This window comes from Manis javanica, chromosome 11, assembly GCF_040802235.1.
Source record: "Manis javanica isolate MJ-LG chromosome 11, MJ_LKY, whole genome shotgun sequence".
Taxonomy (NCBI): Eukaryota; Metazoa; Chordata; class Mammalia; order Pholidota; family Manidae; genus Manis; species Manis javanica.
The window spans coordinates 38,258,007-38,278,239 of NC_133166.1; the positions used below are offsets into that span (position 1 = coordinate 38,258,007).

General features: G+C 37.7%; 1 protein-coding gene across 1 annotated transcript in view; it reads right to left on the minus strand.

Moving 5' to 3' along the window:
* SAAL1 (serum amyloid A like 1) overlaps positions 1-20,233 on the minus strand; it is a 65,663-nt gene that overhangs the window by 13,798 nt on the left and 31,632 nt on the right. The window contains exons 7-9 of the mRNA XM_073216298.1: positions 19,888-20,068; positions 17,871-17,953; positions 17,596-17,784 (exon numbers count right to left, since the gene is read on the minus strand). Coding sequence (XP_073072399.1) covers positions 17,596-17,784; positions 17,871-17,953; positions 19,888-20,068 — 453 coding nt within the window. The remainder of the gene's footprint in view (positions 1-17,595; positions 17,785-17,870; positions 17,954-19,887; positions 20,069-20,233) is intronic.

Consider the following 20,233-nt stretch of genomic DNA (forward strand, 5'->3'; position numbering starts at 1 on the left):
CTAGCCCAACTTATTAAGAGAAAAAGAGAGTCAACACAAATCAACATAATCAGAAATGAGAATGGAAAAATCACGACAGACTCCACAGAAATACAAAGAATTATTAAAGACTACTATGAAAACCTATATGCCAACAAGCTGGAAAACCTAGAAGAAATGGACAACTTCCTAGAAAAATACAACCTCCCAAGACTGACCAAGGAAGAAACACAAAAGTTAAACAAACCAATTACAAGCAAAGAAATTGAAACAGTAATCAAAAAACTACCCAAGAACAAAACCCCGGGGCCGGACGGATTTACCTCGGAATTTTATCAGACACACAGAGAAGACATAATACCCATTCTCCTTAAAGTGTTCCACAAAATAGAAGAAGAGGGAATACTCCCAAACTCATTCTATGAAACCAACATCACCCTAATACCAAAACCAGGCAAAGACCCCACCAAAAAAGAAAATTACAGACCAATATCCCTGATGAACGTAGATGCAAAAATACTCAATAAAATATTAGCAAACAGAATTCAACAGTATATCAAAAGGATCATACACCATGACCAAGTGGGGTTCATCCCAGGGATGCAAGGATGGTACAACATTCGAAAATCCATCAACATCATCCACCACATCAACAAAAAGAAAGACAAAAACCACATGATCATCTCCATAGATGCTGAAAAAGCATTTGACAAAATTCAACATCCATTCATGATAAAAATGGGAATAGAGGGCAAGTACCTCAACATAATAAAGGCCATATATGATAAACCCACAGCCAGCATTATACTGAACAGCGAGAAGCTGAAAGCATTTCCACTGAGATCGGGAACCAGACAGGGATGCCCACTCTCCCCACTGTTATTTAACATAGTACTGGAGGTCCTAGCCACGGCAATCAGACAAAACAAAGAAATACAAGGAATCCAGATTGGTAAAGAAGAAGTTAAACTGTCACTATTTGCAGATGATATGATACTGTACATAAAAAACCCTAAAGACTCCACTCCAAAACTACTAGAACTGATATCGGAATACAGCAAAGTTGCAGGATACAAAATTAACACACAGAAATCTGTAGCTTTCCTATACACTAACAACGAATCAACAGAAAGAGAAATCAGGAAAACAATTCCATTCACCATTGCATCAAAAAGAATAAAATACCTAGGAATAAACCTAACCAAGGAAGTGAAAGACTTATACTCTGAAAACTACAAGTCACTCTTAAGAGAAATTAAAGGGGACACTAATAAATGGAAAATCATCCCATGCTCATGGCTAGGAAGAATTAATATCGTCAAAATGGCCATCCTGCCGAAAGCAATATACAAATTTGATGCAATCCCTCTCAAATTACCAGCAACATTCTTCAATGAATTGGAACAAATAATTCAAAAATTCATATGGAAACACCAAAGACCCCGAATAGCCAAAGCAATCCTGAAAAAGAAGAATAAAGTAGGGGGGATCTCACTCCCCAACTTCAAGCTCTACTACAAAGCCATAGTAATCAAGACAATTTGGTACTGGCACAAGAACAGAGCCACAGACCAGTGGAACAGATTAGAGACCCCAGAAATTAACCCAAACATATATGGTCAATTAATATTTGATAAAGGAGCCATGGACATACAATGGCAAAATGACAGTCTCTTCAACAGATGGTGCTGGCAAAACTGGACAGCTACATGTAGGAGAATGAAACTGGACCATTGTCTAACCCCATATACAAAGGTAAACTCAAAATGGATCAAAGACCTGAATGTAAGTCACGAAACCATTAAACTCTTGGAAAAAAACATAGGCAAAAACCTCTTAGACATAAACATGAGTGATCTCTTCTTGAACATATCTCCCCGGGCAAGGAAAACAACAGCAAAAATGAGCAAGTGGGACTACATTAAGCTGAAAAGCTTCTGTACAGCGAAAGACACCATCAATAGAACAAAAAGGAACCCTACAGTATGGGAGAATATATTTGAAAATGACAGATCTGATAAAGGCTTGACGTCCAGAATATATAAAGAGCTCACACGCCTCAACAAACAAAAAACAAATAACCCAATTAAAAAATGGGCAGAGGAACTGAACAGAAAGTTCTCCAAAAAAGAAATACAGATGGCCAAGAGACACATGAAAAGATGCTCCACATCGCTAATTATCAGAGAAATGCAAATTAAAACTACAATGAGGTATCACCTCACACCAGTAAGGATAGCTGCCATCCAAAAGACAAACAACAACAAATGTTGGCGAGGCTGTGGAGAAAGGGGAACCCTCCTACACTGCTGGTGGGAATGTAAATTAGTTCAACCATTGTGGAAAGCAGTATGGAGGTGCATCAAAATGCTCAAAACAGACCTACCATTTGACCCAGGAATTCCACTCCTAGGAATTTACCCTAAGAACGCAGCAATCAAGTTTGAGAAAGACAGATGCACTCCTATGTTTATCGCAGCACTATTTACAATAGCCAAGAATTGGAAGCAACCTAAATGTCCATCTGTAGATGAATGGATAAAGAAGATGTGGTACATATACACAATGGAATACTACTCAGCCATAAGAAGTGGAAAAATCCAACCATTTGCAGCAACATGGATGGAGCTGGAGAGTATTATGCTCAGTGAAATAAGCCAAGCGGAGAAAGAGAAATACCAAATGATTTCACTCATCTGAGGAGTATAGGAACAAAGGAAAAACTGAAGGAACAAAACAGCAGCAGAATTACAGAACCCAAAAATGGACTAACAGGTACCAAAGGGAAAGGAACTGGGGAGGATGGGTGGGCAGGGAGGGATAAGGGGGGGAAGAAGAAGGGGGGTATTAAGATTAGCATGCATGGGGGGGAGGGAGAAAGGGGAGGGTGGGCTGCACAACACAGAGAGGACAAGTAGTGACTCTACCACATTTTGCTAAGCTGATGGACAGTAACCGTAATGTGGTTGTTAGGGGGGACCTGATATAGGGGAGAGCATAGTAAACATAGTATTCTTCAGGTAAGTGTAGATTAAAAATTTAAAAAAAAAAAAAAAGAAAGAAAGAAAGAAAAGGGGGATTACTCCTTAACAGGATAAAACTATTGGTAAATCAAAGATCAACGCATGCTTTAAATATCCTTAATGTTGATCACTTAAAGGGTGTCAGATGATCAGCTATGGAGGTACTCTTTTCTGATAATATTCCTTTCTCTTAATTAAAAAAAAAAAAAAAAAAGCAGTTACTGTGTGCTGACCTCCAATGAGTTCTGCACAGTGGTATAGAGGGCATGTCAAAGTGTGGGCAAAGGGTCTGTTTGTTTCTACGCAGAAGATCAAGGCCTAGCTTGGATACCCAGAAAATGAACTAAGATACGATATGAGGAGGAGCTTCCGGCATCAGCACTCTCTGGAGGACTCGTGCCGGGGGATGATCATCAAAAAGCCTCCACAGGGATCCGGACGATGCTGCGGTTGTGGCTGCATCCAGCCCACCATCTCCTGGACTTGCCATAAGAAGGAGGAGGGAGATGTATAGGCTGGCATGTGCATACAGTGAGACAACGAATTTGACTGGATCTGTACTGTTGGAACTCAACCAGGAGTTGGGAGGGGTGCAAGTTGTAGCACCCCAAAATCTCATGACTATAGACTATCTATGGTTAAAAGAACATATGGGATGTGAACAGATCCCAGAAATGGGCTGCTTTAATTTGTCTGATGGTTCAAGTACAGTTGGAAAATATCCATCATATCATAGATAAATTTTCACAAATGCCTAGGGTGCCTAAATGGTTTTCTTGGCTTCACTGGAGATGGCTGGTAATTATAGATTTGCTTTGTTTATGTCACCGTATTCCTATTATGTCAATATGTGTGTGCAAATTAGTTAGTAGTTTAAAACCTATACATACTTAATGTACTATACAAGAAGATATGTCAAAGAAATAATCAATCCTCCCAAGTTTCCTTCATATGCTACATCTATAGCTTTTCTTCTTCCTTCCTAATTACAAACTTTAAATAGAATTCGTGCCTCATATCGAATTTACCGAGTATCATAATTCCTCCAGGTGGTAAAGATACCTCGAGACAAGTGCTGGGCATAGAAGCCACAGGGCATAAATCTGCAAAGAAGTAAAAAGCTAACCTTTGCAAACAATATGGCTTCTCTCTCACTTACCAACTTTACATTTCCCTGTATGGCCCCGGAAGATGACTGGTTAGCCAGAGACGGGTAAGATTCCTCAAGGGAGGAACAACCTAAGACAGGCACAGTCGCAGGGGGGTCATCAGGTGAGAATTTGGGGATCAACAGAGGTGAGGCTCAGAACCTCACCCCCCCTGCTTTGAGAGAAATCTTCTGCATCCGTGGATGTCTTGCTGCCCTTGTCTAGCCTGGATTAATACTTAGTCCATAGGCACACACCTGATCATCTGATCATCTACATTTGCCTTCTTACAGCACTAAACTATGTTTTCTACCTTTATCTTGCATCTACCTACCACTTCAGCATTTTATTAAAAATAAAAATAATAATAATAATAGGAGAAATGTGGGATCAACATATAAATCAAGTACAAAAATCAAATGAATATTCATATTTGACCTGATGGTTTATAGGTCATATTGCATGATCAAAACCGAAAGTTTCTGTGATGACTGCCCTTGTACTGTTCACCATGTAAGAATTTATTCACTCTGTAAGAATTCGTTCACCATGTAAGAACTTGTTCGTTATGCTTCAGAAGATTGGAGACTGACGAGAATTAGGCTTGAGATGGATTAATGATTGTACATTGAGCATTGACCCCCCTATACTGAATTTTATTGTTGTTAACAACCATTTGATCAATAAATATGAGAGATGCCCTCTCAAAAAAAAAAAAAAAAAAAAAAAAAAGATTACCTCCTAAAGCAAGAGAGGGAAATAAAATTTCACGTTGTCCCTTTCTTTCCAGATCCATACCAATTGATTACTGATTCCTTCTCTCCTGGAACAGCTACTGCCTTCATTTTTTTTTTAATTAAGATATTATTGATATACACTCTTATGAAGGTTTCACAAGAAAAAACAATGTGGGTACTACATTTACCCATATTGTCAAGTCCCCACCCATACCCAAATGCAGTCACTGTCCATCAGTGTAGTAAGATGCCACAGATCCACTATGTGCCTTCTCTGTGCAACACTGTTTTCCCTGTGATCCCCCACACCATGTGTACTAAACATAATACCTCTCAATTCCCTTATCCCTTCCTCCCCAATCACCTTCCCACACCCCTCCCCTTTGGTAAACACTAGTTCCTTCTTGGAGTCTCTGAGTCTGCTGCTATTTTGCTCCTTCAGTATTGCTTCGTTGTTACACTCCACAAATGAGGGAAATCATTTGGCACTTGTCTTTCTCCATCTGGCTTATTTCACTGAGCATAATATCCTCCAGCTCCATCCATGTTGTTGCAAATGGTAGGCTTTGTTTCTTTCTTATGGCTGAAGAGTATTCCATTGTGTATATGTACCACCTCTTCTTTATCCATTCATCTACTGATGGGACACTTAGGTTGCTGCCATATCTTGTCTATTGTAAAAACTGCTGCGATAAACATAGGGGTGCATATGTCTTTGAATCTGAGAAGTTGTATTCTTTGAGTGAATTCCAAGGAGTGGGATTCCCGGATCAAATGGTATTTCTATTGTTAGTTTTTTAAGGAACCTCCATATTGCTTTCCACAATGGCTGAACTAGCTTACATTCCCACCAGCAGTGTTGTTCTTAGTCTTTTCGATGCTGGCCATCCTTACTGGTGTGAGGTAATGTCTCATTGTGGTTTTAATTGGCATTTCTCTGATGATTAGTGATGTAGAGCATCTTTTCATGTGTCTGTTGGCCATCCGAATTTCTTCTTTGGAGAACTGTCTCTTCATATCCTCTGCCCATTTGTTAATCAGCTTATTTGCTTTTTGGGTGTTGAGGTGTGTAAGTTCTTTATATATTTTGGATGTTAACTCCTTGTCAGATATGTCATTTACAAATATATTCTCCCGTACTGTAGGATGCCTTTTTCTTCTGTTGATAGTATCCTTTGCCGTAGAGAAACTTTTTAGTTTGATAGTCCCATGAGTTCATTTTTGCTTTTGTTTCTCTTGCTCGAGGAGATGCGTTCAGGAAGAAGTTGCTCATGCTTATATTCAGATGTTTGCCTATGTTGTCTTCTAAAGAGTTTTATGGTTTCATGACTTACACTCAAGTCTTTAATCCATTTCAAGTTTACTTCTGTATATGGGGTTAAACAATAATCCAGTTTCATTCTCTTGCATGTAGCTGTCCAGTTTTGCCAACACCAGCTGTTGAAGAGGCTGTCATTTCCCTATTGTATGTCCATGGCTCCTTTATCATACATTAATTGAACATATATGGTTGGGTTTATATCAGGGCTCTCTAGTCTGTTCCATTGGTCTATAGGTCTGTTTTTGTGCCAGTACCAAATTGTCTTGATTACTGTGGCTTTGTAGTAGAACTTCAAGTTGGGGAGCATTATCCCCCCAGCTTTATTCTTCCTTATTAGGATTGCTTTGGCTATTTGGGGTCTTTTGTGGTTCCATATGAATTTTAGAATGATTTTCTCTAGCTTGTTGAAGAATGCTGTTGGTATTTTGATAGGAATTTCATTGAATCTGTAGATTGCTTTAGGCAGGATGGCCATTTTCACAATATTAATTCTTCCTATCCATGAGCATGGGATGTGTTTCCACTTATTGGTATCTTCTTTAATTTCTCTCAAGAGTGTCTTGTAGTTTTCACTGTATATATAGGTCTTTCACTTCCTTGGTTAGGTTTATTCCTAGGTATTCTTTTTGATGCAAACAAACTAGCAGAAAGAGAAATCAAGAAGACAATTCCACTTACAACTGCATCAAAAAGAATCAAATAACCTAGGAATAAACCTAACCGAGGAGGTGAAAGAAGGAAGGACATAATACTCTGAAAACTATAAGACAGTAATGAGAGAAAATAAAGACACAAATAAATGGAAATATATCCCACGCTCATGGATAGGAAGAATTAATATGGTCAAAATGGCCATCCTGCCCAAAGCAGTTTACAGATTCAATGCAAACTTTATCAAAATACCAATGCCATTTTTCAATGAACTAGGGAAAATAATCCTAAAATTCAAATGGAACCACAAAAGACCTTGAACAGACAAACAAATCTTGAGAAAGAAGAACAAATCTGGGGATATCACACTCCCTGACTTCAAGCTATGCTGCAAAGCTACAGTAATCAAAACAGTATGGTACTGGCACAAGAACAGACCCATAGAGCAATGGAATAGAATAGAGAGCCCAGATATAAGCACACACATATATGGTCAATTAATATATGATAAAGGAGCTATGAATACACACTGTGGAAAAGACAGTCTCTTTGATAACTGGCATTGGGAAGGCTGGACAGCTACATGCAAGAGAATGAAACTGGCTTACAACCCAACTCCATACACAAAAGTAAACTCAAAACAGATCAAAGACCTGAATGTAAGTCATGAAACCATAAAACTTTTAGAAGAAAACAGAGAAGAATCTCGTGAACACAAGCATGAGCAACATTTTTCTGGACACATCTTGGGCAGGAGAAACAAAATAAAAAATGAACAAGTGGGATTACATCAAACTAAAAAGCTTTTGTACAGCAAAGGACACTATCAACAGAAGAAAAAGGCAGCCTACAGTATGGAGAAAAATATATTTGTAAATGATTTCTCTAATAAGGGGTTAACAATAAAGAACTCATACACCTCAACACCAGGGAAATAAATAACCCAATGAAGCAATGGATGGAGGACCTGAACAGACATTTCTCCAAAGAAAAATACAGGTGACCAACAGGCACATGAAAAGATGCTCCACATTACTCATCATCAGGGAATTGCGAATCAACCTACAGTGAGCTATTACCTCACACCAGTTAGAATGGCCATTATCCAACAGACAAGAAATAACAAGTGTTTGTAAGGATGTGGAGAAAAGGAAACCCCCCTAACACTGTTGGTGGGAATGTAAAATGGTGCAGCCACTGTGGAAAGTAGTGTGGAGTTTCCTCAAAAAACTAAAAACAGAAATACTGTATGACCAAGTATTTCCATTTCTATGAATTAACCCAAAGAAAACAAAAGCCCTGATTCAAAAAGATATATGCACCGCTATGTTTATTGTAGCATTTACAACAGCCACAATATGGAAGCAACTGAAGCGTCCATCAATACATTAATTGATAAAGATGTGGTACATACACACTATGGAATATTATTCAGCCATAAAAAGAAAGAAATCCTGCCATTTGTAACTATATGGATGGACCTAGAGAATGTATGCTAAGTGAAATAAACCAGGCAGAGAAAGACAAACACTATATGATTTCACTATTTTGTGGAATCTAAAAACAAAATAAAATGAACATAATAATAGTAGACTCTTAGACACTAGGAAGTGACTCGTAGTTACCATAGGGGAGGGGAAAAGGAGGGAAATAAAGGGGCACAAAATTCTCAATCATAATATAAATTGGTCATGGGGATGGTAGTATAGCATGGAGAATATAACCAGTGATTCTGTAATATCTTTCCATGTTGAGAGATAGTAACTGTACTAGTTAGGTTGACGATTTAATAATGTGGGCAACTGGTGAATCACTGTGTTACATACTTGAAAGTAGTATAAAATTATATATCAACTATATACTTCAATAAAAAATAAATTTAAAAAATACTTAAGTTTTGCTAATAGATAATTAAATATTAAGGTTCATAATGACCTATAATTCTATTTAGACATGTACTTTAAAACCTTTTTTTTTTTTTTTGACTATTTCTGACAAATTTCCCAAAATGAAATTCTAAATGAAGTCTTTCTGACCTGGAAAAAATGAATATTCCAAAGGATTTCTTAAGTGAAATATGGATATGTTAAGTTACATGGGAAGCACTGCCAAATAAAAAAAAAAACTATGCCTTCTTTATGCCTTCTTTATGTTTGTTTAGGTACATAAATGTTCCAGAAATTGTGTGAAATTCCTAGAAATCTGGTATGTCCTGGTACAATGTTATCACTTGTAATTTTCTTCTACCTTCTGAAATTGCTGTCATCAAAACTGAGGCCAAAAGATGGCGGTGTGAGAGGAGAGACAGAGGCTTCCTCCTAAAACTGTATACAATTGGAAAATATAATTGGTGCAACTAATCCTGAAAGAGCAACAGGAAAGAGGATGGTGCCAGACTGCATACATCTGGAGAAAAGAGCAGACCTCACAGAACAGGATAACGTACCAAGGCTGTGGCCTGGAGGGACCAAAGCCCTTCCCTCACCCCAGCTCAAGGGTGGGAGTAAAAGAAACGGAACAGGGAGGGAGTGAAAGGCCTGGGACTGCTGAATACCTGGCTTCGGAGATTTGCTCTGGGAGCACAGATCTACATTTCATGATGCTTTCATGATACTTGTGTGATTATGGAATTGAAAAGCTAATACAGACAGAACTCCTGGAGAGACTGAGATTCCAGTCGCTTGTGGAAAACAGGGATCCATATCCAGCTGCTCTGGGACAAAAGCTTATACCTGTGTGCTCGGCCCACTGGTTCCAGCAGTGGAGACAGGCATAGCAGCCGGGAAGCAGGAAACAGCTCTTTCCTCCCCCCAGGCACCAATACTGCACCCTGCGACCCCCAACATTGCTTCAGGGATGAGCAGCTCCAGAGTAGAGCTTTTGGACACTAGAGGGCGCCATATACAAATTTGAAACACCAAAGGAACCTGGTCAAGAGTAAAAATCTAACTCCAGAGAAAGATTTAAATGACATGGACCTTATAACTCTTCTTGAAAGGGAGTTCAAAATAAAAATGATCAACATGCTAATGGAGGTATGGAAAGATATCCAAAAACTCAGGAATGAATTCAGGTCAGAGATCCAATAGTTGAAGAGTACGATGGAGGGTATTAAAAGCAGGTTGGATACGGTGGAGAGGACGATAAATCAAACAGAAACTAGAGAAGAGGAATATAAAGAAGCTGAGGCACAGAGACAAAAAAGGATCTCTAAGAATGAAAGAATATTGAGAGAACTGTGTGACCAATCCAAACGGAACAATATTCGCATTATAGGGATACCAGAAGAAGAAGAGAGAGAGAAAGGGATAGAAAGTGTCTTTGAGGAGGTAGTTGCTGAAAACTTTCCCAATCTGGGGAAGGAGACAGTCTCCCAGGCCATGGAGGTCCACAGATCTCCCAACACAAGGGACCCAAGACAACACGAAAACATATAGTAATAAAATTGGTAAAAACCAAGGGTAAGGACAGACTATTAAAAACAGCCAGAGAGAGAAATAAGATCACATACAAAGGAAAGCCCATCAGGCTAACATCAGACTTCTCAGCAGAAACCTTACAGGCCAGAAGGGAGTGGCATGATATATTTAATGCAATGAAGCAGAAGGGCCTGGAACCAAGATTATTTTATCCAGAAAGATTATCATTTAAATTTGAAGGAGGGATTAAACAATTTCCAGAGAAGCAAAAGCTGAGAGAATTTACCTCCCACAAACCATCTCTACAGTCTATTTTGGAGGGACTGCTAAAGATGGAAGTGTTCCTAAAGTTTAATAGCTGTCACCAGAGGAAATAAAACCACAGTAAAGAAAATAGAACAGCTAATTACTAAGCAAGTGCAAAATTAAATTAACTATCCCCAAAGACAATCAAGGGATAGACAAAGAGTACAGAATATGATACCTAATATATAAAGAATGGAGGAGGAAGGAAAAGGAGGAGAAAAAGAAAAGAACCTCTAGATTGTGTTTATAACAGCATATTAAGTGAGTTAAGTTAGACTCTTAGATAGTAAGGAAATTAACCTTGAACCTTTGGTAACCACAAATCTAAAGCCTGCAATGGCAATAAATACATACCTATTGATAATCACCCTAAATGTAAATGGACTGAATGCACCAATCAAAAGACACAGAGTCACTGAATGGATAAAAAAACAAGACCCATCTATATGCTGCCTACAAGAGACTCACTTTAAACCCAAAGACATACACAGATTAAAAGTGAAGGGATGGAAAAAGATAATTCATGCAACTAACAGAGAGAAAAAAGCAGGAGTTGGAGTACTTGTATCAGACAAAATAGACTTCAAAACACAGAAAGTAATAATAGATAAGGAAGGACATTACACAATGATAAAGGGATCGGTACAACAAGAGGATATGACCATTATAAATATCTATGCTCCCAACACAGGAGCACCCACATATGTGAAACAAATACTAATAATTAAAAGAGGAAATAGAATGCAATGCATTCATTTTGGGAGACTTCAACACTCCACTCACTCTGAAGGACAGATCAACCAGACAGAAAATACGCAAGGAGATAGAGGCACTGAAGAACACACTAGAACAGATAGACGTAACAGACATATACAGAACTCTACACCCAAAAGCAACAGAATACACATTCTTCTCAAGTACACATGGAAAATTTTCAAGACTAGATCATATACAAGGCCACAAAAAGATCCTCAGTAAATTCAAAAAGATTGAAATTTTACCAACCAGTTACTCAGATCACAAAGGTCTGAAACTAGAAATAAATTACGCAAAGGAAATGAAAAATCCCAAACACATGGAGGCTTCACAACATGCTCCTAAATAACCAATGGATCAATGACCAAAAAAAAAAGCAATATATGGAGACAAATGACAACAATAATTCAACACCGCAAAATCTGTGGGACGCAGCCAAGGCTGTGCTAAGAGGAAAGTATATCGCAGTACAGGCCTACCTCAAGAAAGAACAACAATCCCATATAAGCAGTCTAAACTCACAATTAATGAAACTAGAAAAAGAAGAACAAATGAGGCCCAAAGTCAGTAGACAGAGGGACATAATAAAGATTAGATCAGAAATAAATAAAATTGAGAAGATAAAACAATAGAAAAATCAATGAAAGCAAGAGCTGGTTCTTTGAGAAAATAAACAAAATAGACAAACCCCTAGCCAGACTATCAAGAAAAAAAGAGAGTCTACACACATAAACAGAATCAAAAATGAGAAAGGAAAAATCACTATGGACACCATAGACATACAAATAATTATTAGAGAATATGATGAAAAATTATATGCTAACAAACTGGATAACCTAGAAGAAATGAACTTTCTAGAAAAATACGACCTTCCAAGGCTGACCCAGAAAGAAACAGAAAATCTGAACAGACCAATTACCAGCAACGAAATTGAACTTGTAATCAAAAACCTACCTAAGAACAAAATGCCTGTACGAGATGGCTTCACCGCAGAATTTTACCAAACATTTAGTGAAGCCCTAATACCCATCCCCCTTAAAGTTTTCCAAGACTAGAAGAGGGAATACTTCCAAACTCATTCTCTGAGGCTAGCATCACTCTAATACCAAAACCAGGCAAAGACACCACAAAAAAAGAAAATTACAGACCAATATCCATGATGAACGTAGATGCAAAAATACTCAACAAAAATATTAGCAAACCAAATTCAAAAATACATCAAAAAGATCATCCATCATGATCAAGTAGGATTTATTCCAGGGATGCAAGGATGGTACAACATTCGAAAATCCATCAACATCATCCACCACATCAACAAAAAGAAGGACAAAACCCACATGATCATCTCCATCAATGCTGAAAAAGCATTTGACAAAATTCAACATCCATTCATGATAAAAACTCACAACAAAATGGGTACAGAGGGCAAGTACCTCAACATAATAAAGAACATATATGACAAACCCACAGCCAACATTATATCTGACAGCAAGAAGCTGAAAGCTTTTCCTTTAAGATCAGGAATAAGACAAGGATGCCCACTCTCCCCACTTCTATTCAACATAGTACTGGAGGTCCTAGGCATGGCAATCAGACAACACAAAGAAATAAAAGGTATCCAGATTAGCAAGGAAGAAGTCAAACTGTCCCTGTTTGCAGATGACATGATATTGTACATAAAAAGCCTAAAGAGTCCACTCCAAAACTACTAGATCTAATATTGGAATTCAGCAAAGTTGCAGGATACAAAATTAATACACAGAAATCTGTGGCATTCCTATACACTAACAAACTAGCAGAGAGAGAAATCAGGAAAACAATTCCATTCACAATTGCCTCATAAAGAATAAAACACGTAGGAATAAACCTAACCAAGGAAGTGAAAGACCTACACAGTGAAAAAGCTACAAGACACTCATAAGAGAAATTAAAGAAGATACCAATAAGTGGAAACACATCCCGTGCTCATGGATAGGAAGAATTAATATTGTGAAAATGACCATCCTGCCTAAAGCAATCTACAGATTCAATGAAATTCCTATCAAAATACCAACAGCATTCTTCAACAAACTAGAGAAAATTATCCTAAAATTGATATGGATCCACAAAAGACCTCAAATAGCCAAAGCAATCCTGAGAAGGAAGAATAAAGCAGGGGGAAATACGCTCCCCAACTTCAAGCTCTACTACAAAGCCACAGTAATCAAGACAATTTGGTTCTGGCACAGGAACAGACCCATAGACCAATGGAACAGACTAGAGAGCCCTGATATAAACCCAACCATATATGGTCAATTAATATATAATAAAGGAGCCATGGACATACAATGGGGAAATGACAGCCTGTTCAATAGCTGATGTTGGCAAAACTGGACAGCTACATGCAAGAGAATGAAACTGGATTATTGTTTAATCCCATACACAAAAGTAAACTCGAAATGGACTAAAGACTTGGGTGTAAGTCATGAAACCATAAAACTCTTAGAAGACAACATAGGCAAACATCTCCTGAATATAAGCATGAGCAACTTCTTCCTGAACCCATCTCCTCAAGAAAGGGAAACAAAAGCAAAAATGAACTCATGGGACTACATCAAACTAAAAAGTTTTTGTACGGCAAAGGACATCATTAACAAAAAAAAAAGGCATCTTACAGTACAGGAGAATACATTTGTAAATGGCATATCCAACAAGGGGTTAACATCCAAAATATATAAAGAACTTACACACCTCAACACCCAAAAAGCAAATAAGCTGATTAACAAATGGGCAGAGGATATGAAGAGACATTTCTCCAGTGAAGAAAGTCGGATAGCCAACAGACACATGAGAAGGTACTCCACATCACTAATCATCAGAGAAATGCAAATTAAAACCACAATGAGTTATCACCTCACACCAGTAAGGATGGCCAGCATCGAAAAGACTAAGAACAACAAATGCTGGTGAGGATGCGGAGAAAGGGGAACCCTCCTACACTGCTGGTGGGAATGTAAGCTAGTTTAACCATTGTGGAAAGCAACAGAGGTTCCTCAAAAAACTAAAAAGAGAAATACCATTTGACCCCGGAATCCTACTCCTTGGAATATACCCATAGAATACAACTTCTCAGATTCAAAAAAACATATGCACCCCTATGTTTATTGCAGCACTTTTTACAATAGCCAAGATTTGGAAGCAACCTACGTGTCCATCTGTAGATGAATGGATAAAGAAGATTGGTACACATATACAATGGCATACTATTCAGCTATAAGAAAGAAACAAATCCTACCATTTGCAACAACATGGATGGAGCTGGAGGACATCCTGCTTAGTGAAATAAGCCAGACAGAGAAAGAGAAATGCCAAATGATTTCCCTCATTTATGGAGTATATAACAATGAAGCAAAACTGAAGGAACAAAATGGCAGCGGACTCACAGACTCCAAGAATGAATTAGTGGTTACCAAAGGGGAGGAGTGTGGGAGGGCGGGAAAAGGGGACTGAGGGTATTATGTTTAGTACACATGGTGTGGGTGATCACGGGGAAAACAGTGTATCACAGAGAAGGGACATAGTGGATCTCTGGCAACTTGCTGCACTGATGGACAGTGACTGCATTAGGGTATGGGTTGGGACTTGATAATATGGGTAAATGTAGTAACAACATTGTTTTTTCAGGTGAAACCTTCATAAGAGTGTATATCAATCATACCTTAAAAAAAAAAACTGAGGCCCACACTAAGGGACTAAAACCTGAGTATCAGGGAAATGCCTCAGCTGACTTCATGCAAAGGCGGCAGGAACAGTATCTATGGACTGCGGCACAGGCAGAGTAAGCCTCATTACACAGGATGCTCTATGGAAAGGACTGTCAACTATGGAAGAGCTCTCTGATGGAGAGAACATGAACATCTGGAAGAATTACACCACTGAAGATGCCTTCGTTATAGAAAAAGCTGTGAAATCCACCAAGCCTAAAACAACAAATCCCTGCTGAAGAAAACTGTGTCCAGAGGATGGGCAGGACCTCATAGGATTTATGACAGAGCCAATCAAGGGAATCATGAAAGACTGGCAAAAACGGTGGGAGGTGGAGGGTTTCAAGATATGGATCTTAGAGAAAGTCAAGAGCTAACAGACACCTTCTGCACAAGAGGAATTAGCAGAAGATGACCTGATGGAGATGACTGCTTCCAAACCAGGGCCAGAAGATGGAAATGCAGAAGTGGTGCCAGAAAACAAACTGACACTAGATAATCTGGCAGAAGAGTTCCAATTATTCAAGGCTGCTTTTGACTTCTTTTATAACATAGACCTTAATATGATATGGGCACTGAAATTAAAGCAGATGGTTGAAGAATTGGTGCTGTATAGAAACATTGTTAGAAAAATGAAAAAGCCAAAAAGTCAGACAGAAATCAAGATGTATTTTTGTAGTTACACCAAGTGTCCCCAGCCCTCCTGCCGCCTCCTCTACCTGCTCCACCTCTTCTGCCTCTGCTACAGCTAAGACGCAAGTCTATCCCCTCCTCTTCCTCCTCCTCCTCAGCCCATGCAACATGAAAATGAGAGGATGAAGACTTTTATGATGATCCACTCCCACCTAATGGGCAGTAAATAATCATCACATCATACAGTTAATATAATTTATCTGCATGCAGGTATGTGAGCATCTTCATGTGAAGAATCTGCTAACTGTACATAAGAATTGTATGAGACATTTCTGTGTCATCCCTAAGTATTCATCAAGTAAAACGCATGTATAAGACTTCATGGAAGTGGATAGCCTAACCTTATAGAGGCATAAGATGAGTGGTATTTAGCACAAAATTAGTGACGTGTTAGTTTTCTTAGTGTTTTATAACTTTCTTTCAGAGAATTACTTTACCATACAGTATGCTTCTCATAACTAAAGAATCTATGTATTAGCTACCTATCATCACAGGTAAGTGGTTTCTTAAAAATGTAACAATGTTCCCAATTCTGCATTATGAATATGACTCTAATACTATACACCTTAAAAATTTTATAATGATTCATTCATTATTGTATAGCTGGGCTATAGTGAAGCAGTTTTATTAATTACACTAGGCTTCCATTAAGTAATCAGTCTGCTGCTTCTTCATTATCAATACATAAATTATTATACCTGTAAATACATATGAATTTCTTTTTAACATTACCTTTTCATTTTTGATGTCTACGGTTAATAATACATGTAATATGTACAGTGTTTTGTTTCATGTGAGACAATACTGATGCAGGTACTGACAGATGATTCATCTTGTAAGCAATGTAAACGTACAGTATCAATACAATACGGTACCATAAATGTCTATTCTCCTTCTTTCAGTTTTCTTAACATTTTCTTTCCTCTAGCTTACTTTTAAGAATGTAGTATAAAAAAAAAAAGAATGTAGTATATATAGCATACAAAATATGTATTAATTAACTGTTTATGTTACTGGTAAGGGTCATCCACAGTAGGCTATTAGTAGTTAAATTTTGGGGGAAACAAAAGTAGTATGCACATTTTCAACTGCACTGGGGGTATGTGGTGTGGTGGGTGTCAGTGCTGCTAACCCCCACATTGTTCAAGGGCCAACTGTAGTCAAAAATATTCTGAAAAATTAGAATGAAAAATCAGAATACCTAGCCCTACTAGGTATTAAAACATAAAGCTTTAATAACTAAAACACTGTGGCTACTGATACATGAACAAAGCAATGAAGCTGACTAAAATGCATACAGAAATTTAGAACACAGTAATGATGAAATTTCAAGTAAGTCTTGATAAACTGCCTTACTCACTAAATGATGTTAAGATGAGACAAGGGGGTGGCCATCTGGAAAAAGCTGATACTATACCTCACATGTAACCCCAGAACAAATTACAGATGGATCATAGATAGTAACTGTAAAAATCATTCTCTGAAAGACCATTTGTTTACATAGGAAAATATTCATTTTATATTAGTAAATGAAAAAAGTTGCCTAAAAAGCAGGACTTAAAAGATATATATGCATGTAAGTATATTAATTATCTCTCCACGGTAGGATCATAAACACTATGTATCCTATTATAAATTTTACAAATATATATATATATATATAACAAAATTTTATATTGACCATTTAATATTTTTGTAATCGGGAATAAATACACTAAAACAGGGGTTGGGGAAGGAACCAAATGAACAACAAACACAAGTCTGGGCTTTACAATCTGATAGACCAGGATTTAATTTAGTGAACTAAAATGATACTTGCCTTTTTCTATCTTTATATACTCCTGTTCAGCCTGTGAAGCATAGATGGAAGACAACACTGAAAAAACAGAAGCTAGCACTGTTTTCTGTTCTTGAATTACAATGGGTGGATCATCAGACTGGCAGAATTCATGGCAGGCCAAGTCAAAAAGTAAATTCCAAGTGTCTTTTCCAGTATTAGGACACTGTACTTAATAAAGATAATAAACAAAGTGGCACTTTAAGAACAGAAAACAATTAAGAGTAATTATAGTACTTCCCCATAAAACATCTTACCAATTGCCTGAATTCCATCATCCACAGTGGTAAGCAGCTGTAAGATATGCATGTAAACATCGAGCCCTTCTGGATTTTCAGAGCTAAATACAAAAAGCAAAAGCACGGTGTCAACAACTTTACTGTCTATGGGACTGCAATCTACCCATTCATTCAATAAGCATTTATAATCCTGTACTAGTCACTGCCCTACGTGCTCAGGATAAAACAGAACAGGACAAAGTCTCAGCGCTCACCAGTGCTTACATCCTAATGGAGGAATAAGTCAAAATACAAATAGTATGTAATACAATCAATACACATAGGACAAGAAGTTAATATTCTTTTTGGTTCTGTTTCACGAAAGCAACAATACAGAAACCTGCTAGGTGATACTTCATCATTCTTGATTACTTGAATAATAACGACAAAAAGCAACTGAAACTTTTATAGAACAAATGAAAGGTCCACTGTACCAAGCATCATCGATTATGATGTTCTTAAAATATCACAGGATTATCCCAGCTCCCTAGCCTACATTACTAAAACCACATGAGTATAATGTTTGTGATTAGTTAGGATTCCTAGAAACTCACAATCTTGGTTCTTTAACCAAACAATTAAGTGAAAAGAGAGCAAACAATTAAAAAGATGGTTCAGCAAATATTTAAGTATAAGTATCAACTGTTTTCAGGCACAACTATGTTAGGGACTGGGAAAACAATGTATAAGACATTGCTCCTACCTCCATGTCTAAAGGAAACAAGATAATTAAAGGGGTAATTACAACAAAGTGATATTAATGTAACACTAGAGGAAGTCCAAGAGGTTAGAAGACCACACACATCAAGTAGACTTCATTTAGTTTGGAAATTCATAAAGATAACTTGAGAGAAATGATGTTTATGCAAAAACATGGAAGGGCAAGGAAATGTTTGAGATGGAGGAGACATAATATGCAAAGGCTTAGGAGCAAGAGAGCTTGGTTTAGCTGAAGAAATGAAAGAAATTTCATACAGCTGAAACACAGAATACAAGGAATAAAGATGGACAGGAGCTGCAAAGGGCCTTCCTTATAAGCCATGTTTTTAAAAACTCTGTGGACCTCATCCTTAGGCAGGTGATTGAAGAGTTTGAAGCATGGTAGTGAGATGATGACTGTGTGCTTTGGAAAGATGGCTGTACAGTCTAGGCTTAGAGGTAGAGAACTCAGGTCAGAAAATGCTACAGTTGGCTAGCTGAGAGACAGTGGTCTGATGATGGCACAGATGATTCTGCAAAAAAAAGTCAGGAACAAGTATTGGTGGTTGACTTGCCATGTGAAGAGTAGGATGGGAAAAGTCAGTAATGGCTTCCACATCTCTTCCACATTATCCAAATGGGATAATGATTGCATCATTTACTTAGACTGAGAATACTAAACAAGCAGGTTTGGGGGAAAGATGGTAAATTTAATCCTCACTTGGATAGAGGACAGAAAATTAATAGGCTTTAAAGTGGGTGGTTAAGCACTAAGAATGTACAACTGACATTAAACAGACCAGTTCATAAATTAATTTTCTATGACTAGCAATAAACAGCTTCAGTGACCACCAGACCTAGTGATCACTCTTGGCAAGATACCAGAGCCCAAGAGCCAGTCACATATTCAAGACTGGCATATATATACAAGAAGCAAGAAAACAAATGATGTCTGAAGATGTCATTAAAAGTTTCAATGTAAAAAAAAAAGCACAAGAAAATAATTCCTATTTGATTTAAATTACACAAAATTGAGGGAGATTTTAAGACAGTAACCATAATTAATACTGAACAACAGCCTATAACTAAGTAATAGTTAGACAGGTACTTTGTAACAATTATGATTTTTGCACAGACCAAATATACTGTCAACACAGTATTAGTAATGAACCAAACCTGACAGACACTGACTGTGTGCTATTCATCCTGTTGAAAGGAAACTAAAACTGACTCTGTCTAAGGATATTTCTAGAGATTGGATTTTCCCAGAACATTTTGCACAAAAGAGCTTACCTACCGTACTTGTTTGGCAGCTTCAAGTACACAGGGCACAATTTTAAACACTGGCTGCTCTTTAGAATCTTCCTGGGATTGGTCCAGAGGCTGAACAGCCCCATTTTTTATCCATTCCAACATCAGCTTCTCATCCAAATCAAAAAGCTTGTCCACAACTTCCCCCACTTTCACCAGCAGATCAACTGTACAGTATAAAACAGACACAGAAATGAGAACAAAAGTTTAAAAGCAAAGGGTTAATAAAAATTCCTATAGCTATCCTAAGAAAGCCAAATCTTGCCAAAGCACTCCTTATTCTGAGGGCAACTTATTTGCTTCCTTTGTTTAAATTTGCTTGTCTTCTTTCA